The sequence below is a fragment of the Bradysia coprophila genome, unplaced genomic scaffold (genome assembly GCF_014529535.1).
Source record: "Bradysia coprophila strain Holo2 unplaced genomic scaffold, BU_Bcop_v1 contig_232, whole genome shotgun sequence".
NCBI lineage: Eukaryota > Metazoa > Arthropoda > Insecta > Diptera > Sciaridae > Bradysia > Bradysia coprophila.
This window is the reverse complement of record NW_023503493.1, coordinates 7,841,894-7,859,722: the sequence shown is the minus strand read 5'-3', so window position 1 is coordinate 7,859,722 and position 17,829 is coordinate 7,841,894. Positions and strand designations below refer to the sequence as shown.

At 36.7% G+C, this 17,829-nt stretch overlaps 2 protein-coding genes across 2 annotated transcripts; one reads left to right on the top strand and one right to left on the bottom strand.

Moving 5' to 3' along the window:
* The first annotated feature begins 1,578 nt into the window (after positions 1 to 1,578).
* On the top strand, positions 1,579 to 3,456 carry LOC119075723 (2-oxoisovalerate dehydrogenase subunit alpha, mitochondrial). Its single transcript, XM_037182259.1, has 6 exons — positions 1,579 to 1,947; positions 2,012 to 2,312; positions 2,376 to 2,480; positions 2,540 to 2,600; positions 2,665 to 3,135; positions 3,203 to 3,456. Exons 1-6 carry the CDS (start codon positions 1,684 to 1,686, stop codon positions 3,276 to 3,278), a joined length of 1,278 nt encoding a protein of 425 aa, XP_037038154.1. The 5' UTR covers positions 1,579 to 1,683; the 3' UTR covers positions 3,279 to 3,456.
* A 10,202-nt stretch (positions 3,457 to 13,658) lies between these two features.
* Positions 13,659 to 16,887, bottom strand: LOC119075722 (dynein regulatory complex subunit 5). The gene is made up of 5 exons (XM_037182258.1): positions 15,881 to 16,887; positions 14,705 to 14,812; positions 14,304 to 14,334; positions 14,100 to 14,214; positions 13,659 to 13,820 (listed from the first exon to the last, which is right to left on the bottom strand). The coding sequence occupies exons 1-5, from the start codon at positions 16,764 to 16,766 to the stop codon at positions 13,677 to 13,679; spliced, it is 1,284 nt and encodes a 427-aa protein (XP_037038153.1). The 5' UTR covers positions 16,767 to 16,887; the 3' UTR covers positions 13,659 to 13,676.
* Between the last annotated feature and the right edge of the window lie 942 nt (positions 16,888 to 17,829).

Here is a 17,829-nt window from a genome sequence, read left to right as displayed (position 1 = left end):
TCCATTTTATTATATAAAGAACCATATTACACAGAGCTTGTCATTATTTTTGTCGTCGTTATCGATAACACATGAATAGTTGTATTTGACAGGTTAACCTACTTTTAACCACCTGTGCAGATTACACAATCTGCAAAGGCTTCTCCAAGTGAGCTAAGTTATCAGACACAAACCTATTTTTCCTTTAAAAGTAACACATTTTTGCGTTAACAGGCTTAGCTAAAATTGTAGCCTACATTTGTGTGTCTCGTACAAGGGCCATCTCAATAGAACAAACTGATAAATTAAAATGAAAAAAAAATATATTTGAATGTGTGTGTGACAGCTCCGTGTACAGAAAGTACACGGGACTCTTAATGTCAAAAGTAAAGGGACTCATAATGTCAAAATCAAAGCAAAGTTGACGTTTTCGTGTTAGTGGTGTGTGTAGTCTACCTCTATGGTCTCGTATTTCATTTTTTACTACGATATCCTTTCATCAAAATCCTTTTTAAAAAATGTACAACGACTGTGTTAGCTTTAAATAAAAATTAACTTTGGTTGTCGTTTGACCAGCTCTGAGAAAAGTCAGCAGCTTAATGAAATTTTCATAAACTGTTCAGTTTACAGTTTTCTCAGGTAAATTGACAGCTGCCTGTATAAAATCCCATTTGAACTGTCAAGTTACGAATTCTTTAAGCTACGAATGTATGAGAATTGAGACTCAGAGCTGGTCAAACTGCTGCAAGCAAATCTATTTTCTGTTGAAAGCACATTCGTGGTCGTTATTGCGGTCCTATATTTTTGTAAAAAGTATTCTGGTGGAACGATACCATCAAAAGTAAACTAAGGTCCAGTATTTAAAAAAAACGCCCAAATGTTTGCTTTTCAGCAAAGCACTGGTGCCTCAGCACTAATGTGATCACAAAAATCTCGACGCTGTCGTCCCTGACGGGAATTTATGGAATTGAACTGGACAAATTCAGTTGCGATTCAGTTACGATTTTGAGTAATTTTCGGGTTGTTATCGTGTCTTGGGCTATGACAAACAAGACTTGGTCGTTTTCAGATTTTTAGGATGATGAGGCGAAGGAACGAAAAGTGTTTCTCTCAAAGACCGTATCATGACTGAAGTGACCTACGCGGCAAAGGTCCGAGGATGTTATCAACATTCTTAGATTTGTGTAACGTAAGTCACAAGTTGTGAATCAACAGCTATAATGGTTTTACTTAAAAAAAAAAAGATTTTGGTTCAGAGAAATCATCAAAAACCGAATATTTTTTGCCTAAATGTAGGCTAAAAATTTTGCAACAGGTCCATTGCTCTTAATTCTGAACATCTATTGTACATTCATTCCCAAGCGATAATAAAGTATGTTATCCACTCAACAAAAAGTACTCCGTAAGAGAGCCGTGACAGAGCAAGCTGTCAAGTAAACAAAGCAAAAATTAAAAAAAATCACTTTTTTCTCACACGGAGTACTTTTTTGGTAAGTGGAAATCAAGCCTAAGTCTTCCTACGCATTTCAGTGCAGCACACATACTATACTATGACCTTAAGTTATTGTACAAGTGACACGACTCACGATCAATTACCCTACAAAATATTTTTTTTTGATAAGACACCAGTCAGCACATCGTGTGTCAAAATCTCTTATCATTCCGGAAAAATTGTGATTTTAGTTAAGAATTTAAGAACGGAAAATGTCCTTCATCCGAAATGTGAAACTTGTACGCGGGCTGTACGCGAAAGGATTGCAGTATTCAACAAGTGTTCATTCCACTGCCGAAACCACAGTTTTCCCGGGAGCCAACGCTCCATTCGTTGTCAAACCCGAGCTAACACATCCGTCGAACACCCAACCGATTCCAATTTATCGTGTGCTTGACAGAAATGGGCAAATTCTCGACAAAACTCAAGATCCGAATTTGAGCAAAGAGTTTGTGCAGAAAATGTTCCGGGATATGGTATGCCAGTTGTGACTTGTGCAACAAGTTAATCTATCTAAATTTTCGGTGTCCTCTCCGCTAGGTGCTCCTGAACACAATGGACAAAATTTTGTACGAATCACAGCGACAAGGACGAATTTCATTCTATATGACCAATTCGGGTGAAGAGGCATCGCATGTTGGCAGTGCGGCCGGCTTATCGAATAACGACTTGGTGTATGCTCAGTATCGCGAAGCTGGTGTGCTTGTGTGGCGTGGATTTACCATTTCTGAATTCGTCGATCAATGCTACGGGAATTCGGACGACCTGGGAAAGGGCAAACAGATGCCGGTTCATTATGGATCGAAACGCTTGAATTTCGTTACCATTTCGAGTCCTCTGGGTATGATTTCGTTGGTTGTTAGGTGTAGTTCATTTGCTAAACGTTCACGTTTTTGGATTTCAGCGACACAAACATCTCAAGCAGTGGGAGCTGCCTATGCATTGAAAAGAAGACCGAACAACGATCGTTGTGTTGTCACGTATTTTGGTGAGGGTGCCGCTTCAGAAGGTAAAATACGAAGATTTGAATTTGTTGAATTGTTATGACAGACAGACACTCCGTTTCAGGTGACGCACACGCTGCCTTTAATTTCGCTGCTACGCTAAGTTGTCCTGTTATTTTGTACTGGTGAGTTTGGAGAGATTCAAATTCGGAATTTTGAAATTGTAAACTTTTCAACGTCCTTTTCCAGTCGCAACAACGGCTTCGCCATTTCAACGCCGTCCGACGAGCAATACAAAGGTGATGGCATTGCTGGACGAGGCACTGGTTACGGAATTTCTTCGATTCGAGTTGACGGAACAGACATATTTGCCGTTTACAATGCCACGAAAATCGCCCGAGATTACGTCCTCAAGAACAACAAACCGATCATTTTCGAAGCAATGGCATACCGAATCGGTCATCATTCAACATCCGACGACAGTACGGCCTATCGACCGGCCGAGGATTTGGAGGTGTGGAACACGGTTGAAAGTCCGATAACGAAATTGAAGAACTACTTAACGAATAGGGGCTGGTGGAATGAGGACGAAGAAAATGACTATGTGAAGCGGACACGCAAGGAAATCTTATCGCAAATTTCGTTGTCCGAGAAGAAATTGAAACCGAATTGGCGAGAAATGTTTACCGACGTTTATCACGAGATGCCGTTGGGTTTGAAGTGAGTATCCGCTGAGGGCATTCGGTACAATTCAACGTTTGAATTTCATTTTATTTTCTCTTTGTAGGGGTCAATTGGCCGAGATGGAGGATCATGTTGCCAAACACAAGGAACATTATCCGTTGGCCAATTTCAAAAATTGAATTTTGAAAATCGGAAGCCATTAAGCTCACAGAGCAGAGGTTGCGGTGGTATGACTACACAGTCCTCCAAGTGATTATTGTGCATTTATTTTTACAAATCTTTACAAATTTGTTAGTTGTTTTGGACGGTGGGTCTACGATTAAAGTTGAATAAAATTTACTGACGATTTTTCGGAGATCTGAGCGTTTTACTGATTTACACTTAAGGGGTCCCATTTGACCATTTGACGACATATGTATTGAGTGATGTGTAAACGGCGAGTTCCTTTAGAAAAGACGAGTAGACGTTTTTTCAAGAACTCGCCGTTTCTTCAGAAAGTTGTCGATATCCATGGAATAATAGCAGGCACTGCAGCCTTTTGTTGGTTTTACGGCTAATAGCACTCTACTTATCATTCAGCATCACAGAAAATCACTCACATCGGGTTCATTTGTTCATTCGTTCGAATACGAAAATTGATCCAAAATTCAAAATCGATTTCAAATCAGATACAAAATGATATTCTTCGGAATTCAGGAACCCATTCGCAGCCAACGGAAACAACATTGGATTCAATCGATTCGAGAACCTGTTAAAGTAAAATTGATTGAAAAATCGCCGCTAGCTCTCGAGCACTTCACGTGAAAGGGCTTTTTTAAGTATTACTCGAAATAGGTTTATTCTATTAGCCTCGCGCTGTGGGTAAGGGCTAATGTTGCATTTGGTCAATTACCCAATCACTACGTAAAAAACTGGACAGTGCCCTATACATCTGTTATTGAGAGCGACGATCAATATAAGCGATAAAATCTGGATTAATGCAGTCTTTATACAGCAAATGTTAATTAAAACTAATGAAGTAGAAGATCTGCTGTGAATACTTAAATCAAAAGAAGCAACAGATTCGATGTTCACATTGGTGATATATTAGCCGTCAGTGAAAACTTAATGGCTTAATGGGTAAAATTCTCAGCCTAACATTTTAGAAACATTGCTAGTGAATCAACCTACCGACAGGATATAGAAAGCTAACCCGACGTTCTAGCATCAAAGGATCATTTGCGACAGTTTGGACGTATTCATTTTACGTCAATAATAGTGAACTTTCTGATGCCTGATTTGGGTGACGTATGCATGGTCTTTGTTTCGCTGGTTTGCTAATGGCTTTACTTTTCATCACTAATATGCAGCCAAGTAATTTTTGTTTATGGTTTAGCAATGGACTAAATGCAACAGTAGAACTCACCCACAGCGCGAGGCTATTAGACTAAAAACTTCATAAAAGATTCTTGAAAAGATTTGAAAAGAACAAACTAAAAAGCTGAAATGCCTACCAAGAGGTATTGAAAGTGGCTGAAATGCCTATAAACGTAAGCAACTCAAGCTGCAATGCCTACGAATAAACTCTTAAGAAATCACAGTCAAAACGTTTACAAAAAAATGAAACAGGCAAACAAGAATTCACAAGTAAAATGTTTACAAATTCAATGGAAAAATATCTACAAATTCAAGAGCCAACAGAGCAAGAAAGCTCTTCCCTTACCCACATGGATCACGTGAAGTGAAAACAAAGAAACAAAGATGCTGTTTCGACCTCGGAACTCAGTGGCGGTCTAAGGCTAGCGTGATCCAGCCATCATCAGTTGTTTCCACTGATCCCTTCCCAAGACAGCAGTAAATTTTCGATTGAACGAGCATTGATAATTTACAATGAAAAACTCCTTTCTCTACTCGACTGGTGCATCATCACTGGGACAAGATGACATAATCGCGTCAATGACCAACTCTATGACCAAATGATCCAGTGTAATGTGTTGTAGTGTGCTCGTCGATATGTAATTTGAAATGAAAAATTGGTGCACGGGTGGGAGACGAGCCACAATCTTCACATTACCTTGGTGATGCTCTTACCACTTGCAAGAACCACAACGGTAAAAATGTAACGTACAGCCAGGTACATACCATAGACAAAGATTGTGAAACGAGGTTGTTTTCGTCGCACGATGTGGTTAACATCACATCTAGTGACGAAAAAAACCTCTTTTCGCAACTAGTTGCATAAATAACCATTAAAGAAGTCTAGCTAGAGTGATCAAAATTTTCAAAGCCTACACATGTTAGTGAACATGTGTATCTTATACAAACTTGTGTCAAGAACACATTTTATTGTACGAAATATGTCTATGATTAGTCTAATCTTTCTGTCACCCTGTTCACATAAATTCATTTTCGATAGTTTCGATTGATCAATCTTCTACGAATTTGATGTTCTAATAATAGAGAAATCTTTTTTTTAGAAGCCCAATATTATATGCATGCAACGGTTCTGTCTATTTGAAATTTTAATTTATAATTCAACTTAAAGAACATGTTTCAACTTTTGTGCTAATAAAATAAATTTATGCTTCGCTACATATTTTATTGACATAAGTACTGCGAAAATTATCTCATTAAAATTCAAATCATAGTTCTCAATTGCAAAGTTTTTTTTCAAAATTACGATTCAATGAGAAACAAACATTCTTTGATTTATTTGTAGAAAAAAAAATGCAAACCATTTTGGTATCGAATACTCCACTATTCCAAACTGCATCGTTTCTATTTTGTAAAATAAAAGTTCGCGACTGTGTGTTACATAAACTGAATAAAATTAATTCATGATGGTAATTTCATCGCGCGTGTAATTAATCACAATTTTTGATCAATTTTAAATCAATTTTAAATCGCATATATGGTAGGTTCAACGGTGCAGTTTGCTGTAAAAATTTACAAATTCAATTGTCCGCTCAAAATTGAGAAATCACGACGAAAATCCGCCGCTACATTCACACAGCTTACAAATGATTAGTAACCGTATATGTAAATCAAGCGTTTTCGCTGTCACTTAAAACGCACAATTCACGCCGTAAGTGCGGTCGAAATTCAAAATGCAAAGTGCGGAGGTCTTTCTAACGTAGCGTCATTTTCATATAATTAAGCGTTGAAATGTACTTTTCGGTTCACTTTTTCATCAAATCGTTCACTTAAACGTCAAATTTTAGGCACACTTACGGCACGGCGTGAATACATACCAAGTCTAAAAAATTGGACTCTTTTCGACAACTTTGTTTAACACGAAGGGGATAATGCTCGAGCAGGCACTTTAGGCACACCGGAAAGTGCTAAGGAGGTCGAGGAATACCTCCAAATAAATTTCTAATAATCAAAAGTCAAATTTATTTGGAGGTATTCCTCGACTCCCTTAGCACTTTCCGGTGTGCCAAAAGTTGAAAAGTCACAATAACCGGCAACGAGTTTTAATCGACGTTAAACAAAACTATTTAGGACATAGCAAGAAGAGCCGAATCGTTTGTCGTTGTCAACTTAAATCGCAGTGATCGATGAACGAAAAGTAGGCAATTTGTGCAGTCAACTGTTTCCAAGGAGTAAATAACGACGCTGTCTTGTCCAACTGAAGTCAAAACTCGTTAGTTCACTCTCGTATGTTCTACGGTTTAGGTGGACAAAAGATTTTCATACAAGCAGATACGTGAATCTAAATAGGACAGAACTCGACAAAAGAAATCAAAGAAAGGTAAGCGTAACATGTTAAAAACGTCCAAGACATCTGTTAACGACAATGATGACCAAAATAAGCGATGAGCTTTGCTTCACAAGCTCTTTATAACGGCAAGGTGAATGTTAAAACTAATGAAGTAATAGATTTTCTATCAATTTCTTGAAAATATTTAGCTGACAGAAGTAATAGACTCGATACAGAAATAAAATAAAAAATCACAATTTGCAATGTAAACGAAAAATTGTTCGCTTCCAAGTGCGAAAAGTTAATGCTTTTAACTAATTAGTACCTAAAAAGACTATTATAACTTGATTAGCAAATTCATTAAAATTCTTCATTAACCATTGTTGGTAAGACGTTAAAAACAACTGGGAAAACCGCACAGATAATACCATAGTCGTGTAATTGCGAGAAATAAATTATCGAAAGCTTCAGAATCAATTATACCTCTTGTGTTTATGAAGTGATTATTGCTATAAGGAAGAGTCTATTGGACATCACTACGAGCGAGTACTTAGTTTACTAGTCTAGTGATTGTTCTTACCGGCCTACACTTATCGAATCTAGCGAATCAAATTCTAGATGCTGTCTGCAAATGTGTTTCTTGAATGAAAAAAGTAATTTCAGGAAAAGAGTAAACAGACGCATATGACACGAACTCGACGACGGAAATAAAAGGTTTTGGTCCATGTAGCCATTATCAAAGGTCACTTTGTTCTTTTCGAGTTGTTCCGAACTAGCCTGTAATACGTCAATTATGAGTCAACTTTCGGTATTGTAATGGACCAGTTACTCGTTAGAATTAGATACGCTTATTGAGCCAAAAGTGAACATTCAAACGCCATGGTGGTAATGGATACGAATACGAAAATGTACACGGCTAAATGTACATCATGTAATTATCGCTAACTAAGAACACCTGAACGTGCAAACAAGAGAGAAATGCAAACAGAATCGTTTGTTTTTAATTAGCGCATTTTAATAAAGTTACCTCGACGTTGTTCAAACATTGCTAAATGAAAGTTTCGCTGTACGAAACACGAATATGACAAGTCCTCTGTGCTGCAATTATAACATTTCAATTGAATATAAAATTGTAAACGACTTGTTATTAATCCTGTTTAGCACAAATTTGAAATAAAATAACGAGCAGTCGATCGGTTAATTAATCACTTGCATGGCTATCGAACACACATGTTGGATTTAAAGTTAAAGTTTTTTGTCCACGAATATAGAGCGAATAACGACAAAACGGAAGTAGTATTGACTCAATTTACAATTCGCTCAAATTATTCACTGCAATTCAATTATAACGATCGAATCTGTTACTTCTTTGGCTTACGTGTACCATCTAATATTTTGTACCGAATCTATTACTTCGATAGTCTTACTATAGGTTTTGCTAAATATAATAGAACACTGGTCAGCGCTCGCCTCTGACTTTTGATCTCGTCGTCGAAACAGATGATTGTTTCTAAAAAGTTGCAGTTATAAGAGCAATGAATTACGGTAACTCGTTCTTTAGACAAAATTGTCATCAAGTCTCCTACTTCATTTACTTCATCCAATGCATTCATAATATTTACTCAAAATTCTACTACCTACAACACCGCAACAGAAAAAAAACTTTGTTATAAGCGAGCAAGACAAGTTTACCGAAAGAATTTTTATAGAGTGGCGCTCACTCTATATCCAAACATGAATAACGCAAATGCACCGCATAACTAATAATATTTTCAATAAAAACTTGTCGTATTGGCTATATAATAAACTTTTCAGTTTCATAAACATGTGCATCAATTGCACCATTCGTGGATTGTTACATACCATTTTTGTAAAATTTTCCCATTATTATTTTTGTGTTGAATGCGCCGTTTTTTTTATATAGCGAATGATAAAAAAACGGTTTGATTCAAACCGTCTATCGATGTATTTTATACGAAATGAGATAATTAAAAGCAATTAATGCGATTCTAAAATCAATTATCGGTGAATTGTCCAAGTAGAGGGATATTGTATCAAAGTTAATTGAAAGATTTATCGAGTACGAATTAAAAGAAAGTAAATAACAAGACTTTGAAAAGGGAAAAAAAATAATTGTCTACCTAATTAATGAAATGGTTGTCATAGCGTTAGATTCATATGTATGTGGAAACGATGAGCTTAATTAAAAGGCTCAGTGACTATTAGCACTCGAGTGCAGATGGTAAATAATGAGAATTCGCAGCTCGGTAAAGATGTGAGAATTCGTGCAAGGGGAGAAAACGCGAAAGTCTCTTATGAACAATTAGCCCCTTACCGTTTTTTCCATAACTAAAGCATAATATAAACATAAACACTCATCCTTCCACTCAACTTTGCATGTAATTGTAGTTAAACATAGCGACACGAAAGATATCTAATTCAAGTTTTTATTTTTGACAGTAATATTCAAATTGACAGGAGAACAAAAAAAAATTAATTAGGTCTCTATACAGAGAAATGATAGGTTTATACGTCTGTGGCGAGATAGAAGTAACATTGGAATGACAGTTGGCTCCTATGGTAGAGAATTTGTATAACACAAATTCTCTCACATTCTCTTCCATAGTAGCCTTCCTTCTATCTCGCCACAGGCGTACCAACTTATCATTTCTCTGTCTCTACAATAGCTATCAGAGAAATAACAGATGGAGCTACTTTCTACCAGCGCAGCGCCATCTGTTATCATTTCTCTAGTCTCTTTTGGTGAGGATAGCGTTTAAATAATGGTGAAATAACTGTTGTCGTCATTGGTTATTAGCACATTTTAGTGTTAACTGTGTGGCAAACAAATAGTATAACTATTGGCACCATGAGACTAAACATCATCAGCCGAACGAATGAAATAAAATCTCGGATGACTGGCGTACGATGGTGAGGGCGATGCTTGAATAGTCTATATTTCATTTTTTGCAATTACTTATAACCGGATCTTGACACAATATCGCTATCTTTGCTTCTTTGTCTCGTCTACAAAAATATTCCAACGAACGGGGTGAAAAGAAAGGCTCAAAAATCTGTGAAGTGACTTCAGAGGTGAATTTTTGATAGCGCTCAGGACCTATACACCGAAATTATGTTTCTGGAAATTCGGCAAACAGTAAATTCGGTTTTGCCAATAATAGTCCCTGGTTGGGCTCCGCTGTTTTCAATTAACTTTTCTTTGGCTTTATGTACTAATTAAAGAAAACTGAATACGGTGTTTAAGTAGAGCGAGATGGAAAATCAACTCAGGGTCTGCTGTCATCGATGCTACAAAAAAATCTGACAGCAGACCCCGAGATGGAACAATGTTGTCGTTTCTCCATCTCTCTGACTTAAACACTATGTTGGATTAAAAAGTGAAGTTCGTCATCCTTGCTGTTTATGTACTTTATTGTATTGAGAGAGTATTGGTGAAGAAGTAGTGAATCGTTTGGGAGGTAACGAACCCATAGTGTCAGAAGACACGTTCCGTTTGTACTTCTCTAGTGCTACCGCCTCGGTGTGCGTATAGATCTTGTGTGTATTTGGGTATGTTTAAGTACTAGATTACGTCCTTTAGTAAAATGTAAGATGACTTGTTTTCTTTTACGGAAGCGTCAAAGTTTATGCAAAATTAGTTTCGCAGTTCTTCACATTACACCGCCTATGAAACGAATTTTTTCTTTGAGTGTACACTCAGTACAGACACATGTTAGTCTAGAACATTCAAATAACTTGTGTTTTCACAATTGTTTTTTCCATATTTTTACATCTACATTTTTAGGTAAGTTGCCTATATATACGGGGAAAATATAAAAACAAGAACAAGAACGTTTACAGCATTCTCTAAGTTAAACAGTTACCAGTGTAACGTGAAAATGAAGATTTTTTTGGGCATTTTCCTGATGGTAGCTTTCGTACTTTTGAAGGTATGTAGAAAATCGTCGATTTTTCGTTCAATGAAATAAATTTTTACGCTTCAATTCAGGGTACGACTGCAAATAGGGGTGATATAGCTATCTGCGGTGAAGGCTGTAACTACGACTGTCCGATAGAGGCACCAAGAAAACTATGCACAGCATCAGGCAAATCTTATCCATACCGACCAATTCCGAAACGAAGCGCCGCAGAGAGAGAGAAAGGTTTTTGTATGTGTCGTACCGTCCAATGTACATGCTAAGAGGAAACTACTCTTTTTTTTGTTGGATGGACTACTCATAATTTGAAATAAAATTGACGAGCCAGTCTCTCACTAAAAATTTATTTTTTATTGAAAGATCTTTAAACCGAAACATTTGGAAAGCTAGGCGATGAAAGTTGAATTGTCGATAGGCAGTTAAACTTCTACATTCGCTGGGTTCTGCAGTCTAAGTTTAATAACATTACATTAGTTCGATAAACAGATTTGTTTTGTGGAAGCAAAGCTTTCATTCCACATCTGTCGCAATATCAGTGACAAGCGAAAAGCGGTCAAAAGCTCTTCAAACGTGCAAACTTTTAAGCTTACAGTTCAAGTCCTTACGTCTTCAGCTTTGAATGACTCTAACTTCTGCTATCCGATTAATTGGTTTCTCTGTGCTATAGAAGGCAAATACTGAGAAATTTCGGACATGTCACCGAAAAGTGTGTTTGAAATTCAAATATTTCTGTCTTTGTAAAACAAGAGGCCTAATCATGTTCCACACGCTTAGTAAATATGAATGTTGCGCGTGTGGTTTATTGAATTAGGTCTTTGCGACAACAAATTTAATTTCATTATTTGTATTAATGAAACAAGTGTTTCTCGCACACTCAATTATTATCGCGTATAATTATCTGAAGCGGTACTGTTAACAAAGCATCATCTTAAATCAACCTCAACTTAAGTATGACAATATTCCAAAATGATCGTTAAGAAATTATTGATAGCTTTACACATGCACACAGATGCCTTGAAAATTTATTGGCTGTATAATGTATAGTGAAAGCTCATGATTTTGAAAAAGCTTTACAAAGTCCTTGGTTCACTAATTGTATTATAGCGAAAGTTTCGCTCATATTTTTGTGTGCTTTAGGAATCAGACGTAACCACCTCAGACCTTGGTGACAGCGTGCCACTGAAACAGATAGTTCTTTCAGTCTAAAGGGAATTAGAAGTCGTCAAATTTCAGGTGTGATAAAATGTTACGGCTTTTGCTCTCACCAGCAACGTATACCCACATTATAAACTAATATTTCGGATAATTACTTGAAATGACGAATGACCCGACCGCGCATAAAGGATAGTAAAAAGAAGTCTTAATCAATGCAACAACGAAATAGACGTGTTGTTGTGCTGTGAACAATGCGATATGAGAGTGGGACAGAGGAAAATAAGCGGAATTAGTAATCTTAAAAATCATTAGATTGTGTACACACATTCATCAGAATATTACACAAAAGAAGTTGGCGCCACAGGTGATTGGACGTTGTAATAAATCAATAAAAATAGTAGAAAACGTATGTATAAATAGCCGATAAGTTAAACATTCCGTTTTTTTTTCTACTTCTTCTTCTATTCGTTTGATATATTAATAAAACGTTTTAAAAAGATATTAACAATCGAAGACAAACTATCTATCAATCTTATGATGTGTGGTCATATAATTGAACGAGGAGAAAAAATGATCAGTACACACAGATGATTAATCAATTGTTCGGACGCGTCGTTTCGTACGATTAAGCTATGTAGCTGCCAACGAGTTTCCGTTTTAAAACATCAAGTGGTCAAATGAGAAGAATATTGAAATGTTGAAACAGTAAGAACAATACCAATTAGGAAATGGCTGAGGACGCCCGATTACAAGCATTGTCCTCACACTTTTCGTCAAGTGCACTTCTTAGCTTTCAAACATGTCACCAGTATAGTCTATTACGTCTTTCTATGCAAACATTTTCGTCAGATTCAGATTGATCATTTTTCACATGTTGAACCTACTTTGTCTGACAGCAAGGATTGTAGGCCGGACGAAGTGAGGGCTACAAGCGAAAGTGCATTAAATCAACCGTCCCAAATAGGTACACATGAATTTTCATGCAAAAGGCAGAAAATTTGAAAAATTGCCATAATTTTCGGCCCCGAAGCATGAAAAGCGAATTTGACTCCTTGGCCTTTACAGCCTTAGTGATGTAATGATAATGTCATGTATTAATGAAATTGTTCTCACGAATTTTCACGATTTTTGCGAGTGGTAAAAATAATTAAATTCTAGAAAATTCACAAAAGCAAAGTTTATCGATTCTAGGCGAAGCCGAAGTACACCAGACGTCACATGGCGTGACTTATTTACCATATTATTACCTCGCGTTTTTGAGCAATAGTACATTTCGTCCGTGGGTCCAAATGTTTTATTTTGACGAGTGGGGACGTTATAGCCTGACCTGATTGCTTATTTCATATGAGCAAAGCGCCATTTACATTGAAGTACCACCTAAAAGTTATTAAATTCCTGTGGTGCAATGGTTTTGCCGACTTTAGGATGATGCTAAATCGATTTTACTTCTCTGGTGAACAGGTTTTTGGTCGAACTATTTCACGCCATATGTGATAAATAATCGTACATATTCCACCAACCACGTGAGTCAGAGTCACTCGTGTGAAGAGAAAAATCCACTCGTTCCGGTTTGCACAACTCTTTCCACTCCACAAAAATTCCAACTCGAACATTTACTCTCCTCAACATCCCATATTTAAACTCTTGTCTCTCAGTTACTTGTCCAGTGTTATAAGATCAGGATGTTCGGTCAAATATAACAACCTTCACTGATTCAAAAGACATAGCGAACATTTCTCGATCTAATTATTCAAATAAAAATCTTTGGTTTCAAACCTTCGTACTCATTATATTCAACAAACTCAGTAGTAACACTTATCCCTATTCTCTAATATAACAGAATCTATAATCCATTTATCATTTCCGCTAATGTTCGTGTTCCGTAGATCAAATTCCTGCAGCTGTCGGGCCACATCAATCGTTCTAGCGATTCTTTCACCCAAGTCCTATCAAACAGACATACAATAACACATTCAATGGACTGTAATAGAGTTTTATCAAGACCCGTCAAGTCCACTTTTCAACTGAGGAGAGCTATGCAGTGACCGTCACAAAAAGACATTTTCCAAATAAAAATTTTTCGGTTCATGCATATCACTCCTCAACTGTGGGTGCGAGTGAGACTATGAATGTTTGAAAACAGAAGATAATAATGAACTTAACGGCTTTTGACTAAACACTCTTTAACCTTATCTCTGTGCCATCAACCAAAACACAGCACTCACCACTCCTAAATTATTCGATGACAAATTTAACCGACGTACTATTCGATTGGTTTCCAGAAATAGAATGAGTAGCGGCTCAATTTCGTCCGTTATCGAACAACCAGCAAGATTCAAACTTGAAAATAAAAAGGGAAAATAATTATGAAAATTCTTGCAAACTTTACCGGAACATATGCGTTGAATTGAATTGAAGTCTCTACATACTGTTGAATTGGTGTTCCTTGTAACATTATGCCTGAATGTAAGAGAATTTCAATAAATTAAAGAGAACTTAACAGGACTGACACCCAATTTGGTCCACTTGCAATCAATGTGACGTGAGTGAAATTGAGACCTGAAATTTTTTGTTTGTTTCAGCTGTGGGTATAAAGACAGAAAGTTGAGCTTACAGACTAATAAGAGTAAACCATCTGAAAAACAGCCGAACCAAATTCATGTCTAAATTTCACTGACGTCTTCTGTCAGTTGTGCTGTAATTTTAACTAAAAGGAAATTTCGAATCGGGAGGTGCAATTACTATAGCAACAATGTCTCTAATATTTCTCTAACTATGAGATAGGTACTAACTAACTAACTAACAAACTAATAAGATAGGTAGTCTTTACCGAATATAGCAGCTGCTCCATCACAACCAATTGGATTCATTCGAAGATCTAGTGTCTGGATATTTCTAGTTTTGATAACTTCAGCAAGTTCAATAATTCCCTCTTGAGCTGGAATTTACAAAAAAAAATTATTCTCATTGTTCGTTTGCTCAGAAAAAACTGGTTTCGGTGTTGATCTTTAAATGCCTCCCATTCTTATCAATCGATGAGCCAAATATTATTTTCTTCGTTAATCTATTTGTAGTCTGTTTTTGCATATTAATTACTGAATTTTCAGTTGGTTACACCTTGCGAACAGATGTTTTAGAAATAATTTAGACGAGGATCATCATGTGTATATCGAGGCAATAATAACACGCGCCGATTGGAATGAATAGCCCGATAAGACTTGTTTTGCTCCAAATAAACATACAAATGGCGAAATTTTCGAATCATCAATTTAATGCGGAATACCTAAGGTTACCACGAATAACAGGCACAATTTAACTTTATAAAATCGGATGTTTATCGGTAATGTTGAACAGTAAATTATAAATAGGTCAATTCCCGTCAATGCAATGATGTTAAATCTACATCTCACAGATATGTGATCGACCCGAAAATAAGTGTAGTTTCGAGGCTAGTTTTTCCAGCTGTGGATGCCGGTATATAAGCACAGTGAGCTCAAGTTTCGAGTACTGTATTTTAGCGCTACACGAATCGCGCTGCATCCAATGCAGCAAATTCAGGCTCCGTATTTTAATGAATCCGCTGAATCCAAGGTTGGTTTGAGGCTTTATATACTTTAAGTTTTCAGGCAGTTTATACAAGATGCTAGAATCTAGGGATTCAACATTTGCAGCAAACAATCTATGAGCTTGGACTTAATACGAATCAAAATCTGTCGCTGTCGCAAATGTCTTCCATTTCTCTTAAAATCCTGGCAAAAAAAGAGTGGTACGGACAAGGATGACTTTGTCCTTCTTAGTTCTGAGGTATCGGAACCAATTTACCAATTGGACCATTCATAAAGTACGCACACTAAAAATGATGAATTTTCGATCAACTCCCCCTTAGAAGCTTACGTACTTTGTGAATGGTCCCTTATTATATATAAGTCGCAAAAGTCTTGAAACTAGCGTATTATCTGATCATTAGTCTATATGAAGCAACAGTTACAGCACCTAGTGTACTTACTGAAGTTGTTATTTGTCAGAACCAAACACTTCAAGTTCGGAAACGATTCATGATTCAGAATGTCCAAAAACGCTACCAATCCCATATCACCGCATCCACAATTGCTAAACGTTAAATTTTCGATATCCGTACTCCCTTTATCCAATGCATGGGCCAGCAACTGCAGCATATACGGTTCCAATTTGTTGCAATGGATGCGAAATCCAACAAGTTCATAGCACTTTTTTATGCCAGACGCTAGACTTTGGATATCATTTCTCGATATGCTCGAACAATGCAAATAGAAATTCTGTCCGATGCTCTTCAAATCGAACGTTAAATCAATGTACTTCAGTTGCGGAAGATTCGATAAAATGAAATCGAATGGGATGTGATTGTTTTCGTCATCCAACGCCGGTTGCAGCTCATTCGTACGCAGAGTTACTAGATGCGGTGCACAGACGTCTAGAATATTTTGCATTTCCTCTTCATTGTACTGGCCGGGTTTCAGTCGTTCGATAATTTCGGAGAAATACTTTTCCATAAAAATTGTGATCCAAGGCTTGTCCACAACGGATGGATGGAAATTCGTCCATTTGTCAGTAAAGCAACGACGCCAAAACACATCTTCGGCTATGTGACTGGCTAATATGCCGATTGGAATCTGTGTGTCTACAATGTCGAGTAAATAGTTTCGGTCTTCAACGTTTGGTATGTCCGAGAAAATCGGATATTCCTGCCAATGTTCAGCTATTGATTTGATGCACATGATTCGCAACGAGTCAATGTTGTTGGCATCCCAGTCAAGATTAATTGCGTTCAAATGTATCGTCGATTTTTCTTTGCTATGCTTTACATTGACATACGCCTTAAACGTATTCCGACTGACGGTGTTGGGGAATTTCATGTTTGCACACCCACTTTTTACGAACTTTTCTTTTTAACTTTTCCGGTTATAATGTGTCTTCAACAATCACTCCCGCTATTAATATACATAAATTCTGGTTTTGTAGCGAGTTTTTAGCCATGCGACTTTGTGATGGGAATGTTTTATCAATACTAATAACAAGAAATGGTTTTGGATTTGAGTTGAGGTATTTTTCGTTTATTTCGGCTTTTAAAATTAGTAATAGTTTGGCCTATATACGAAATACCGAATACCAATCACTCAAATTGATCAGAAAATCAATAATTTCGCTCTATTTTCGCTGATTTATATTGTTCGCTTTCTCTTTTTTCCTTTGGTTTTGTACAAAAACCAAGTTAAAATACGTAAACTTTACGGATGTCAATCCGGTGAGAACGCATCTCCTATATTTATACCTGAACTCGTCAACTTCAAAAGAAATTTTTAGGGGAGATTAATCTCTCCTAAAAAATGTCGAGAGGGAAATCACTTTCTCGTATAATCCCATATAATCACCAAATAATCTCACATAACCCCATAAACCCTTGTCAAAAAATCAGTGATTAATCACTCGAAAATTTAACTTAAAGAAAAACATTTTTTTAATTCGGCCTGCCATCCGATGAACTGTGAATTCAGCGATTCCCGAAGATTTTTTTTGGATTTTTGCATGAAAATTTTTATTTTTTGGACTTTTGACGAATGAGTTGTATGTAGCCCCGAGTAACTGAGAATGAAAACCCAATTTCGATTATGCTGGTTTTTTGTTTGATCTACGATCGTGGGGAAAATATTCATAGAAAAGAAAAATTCTTAAATTCAAAGAAAATCCGCAAAATCATAGAAAATCCTTTGAAAGGCACAAGAAAATCAAATAAAACGAAGAAAATTCTTGCAAATAGAAAAAAAAATCTCTGAAAATCCAGCCAGAATCAGTAAAAAAATCCTCTGAAAGCCCAACAAATTTCTTGTGTAGCTTATGCATCTGATAGCATGTTTGATGATGAAACGATACCGTAATTTCATTTTCGTTTATAATTCGACAGAGGTGTGCATGCAAACA

Bases quoted from the DNA above. Each gene is read 5' to 3' on its own strand.
- LOC119075723 (XM_037182259.1), top strand. From the start codon at position 1,684: ATGTCCTTCATCCGAAATGTGAAACTTGTACGCGGGCTGTACGCGAAA. The intron at 1,948-2,011 runs GTATGCCAGTTG...CCTCTCCGCTAG, and splicing joins AGAAAATGTTCCGGGATATG to GTGCTCCTGAACACAATGGA. The intron at 2,481-2,539 runs GTAAAATACGAA...ACTCCGTTTCAG, and splicing joins TGAGGGTGCCGCTTCAGAAG to GTGACGCACACGCTGCCTTT.
- LOC119075722 (XM_037182258.1), bottom strand. From the start codon at position 16,766: ATGAAATTCCCCAACACCGTCAGTCGGAATACGTTTAAGGCGTATGTC. The intron at 14,813-15,880 runs GTAAGTACACTA...TGTAAATTCCAG, and splicing joins TCTGACAAATAACAACTTCA to CTCAAGAGGGAATTATTGAA. The intron at 14,335-14,704 runs GTAAAGACTACC...TCTTACATTCAG, and splicing joins TGGAGCAGCTGCTATATTCG to GCATAATGTTACAAGGAACA.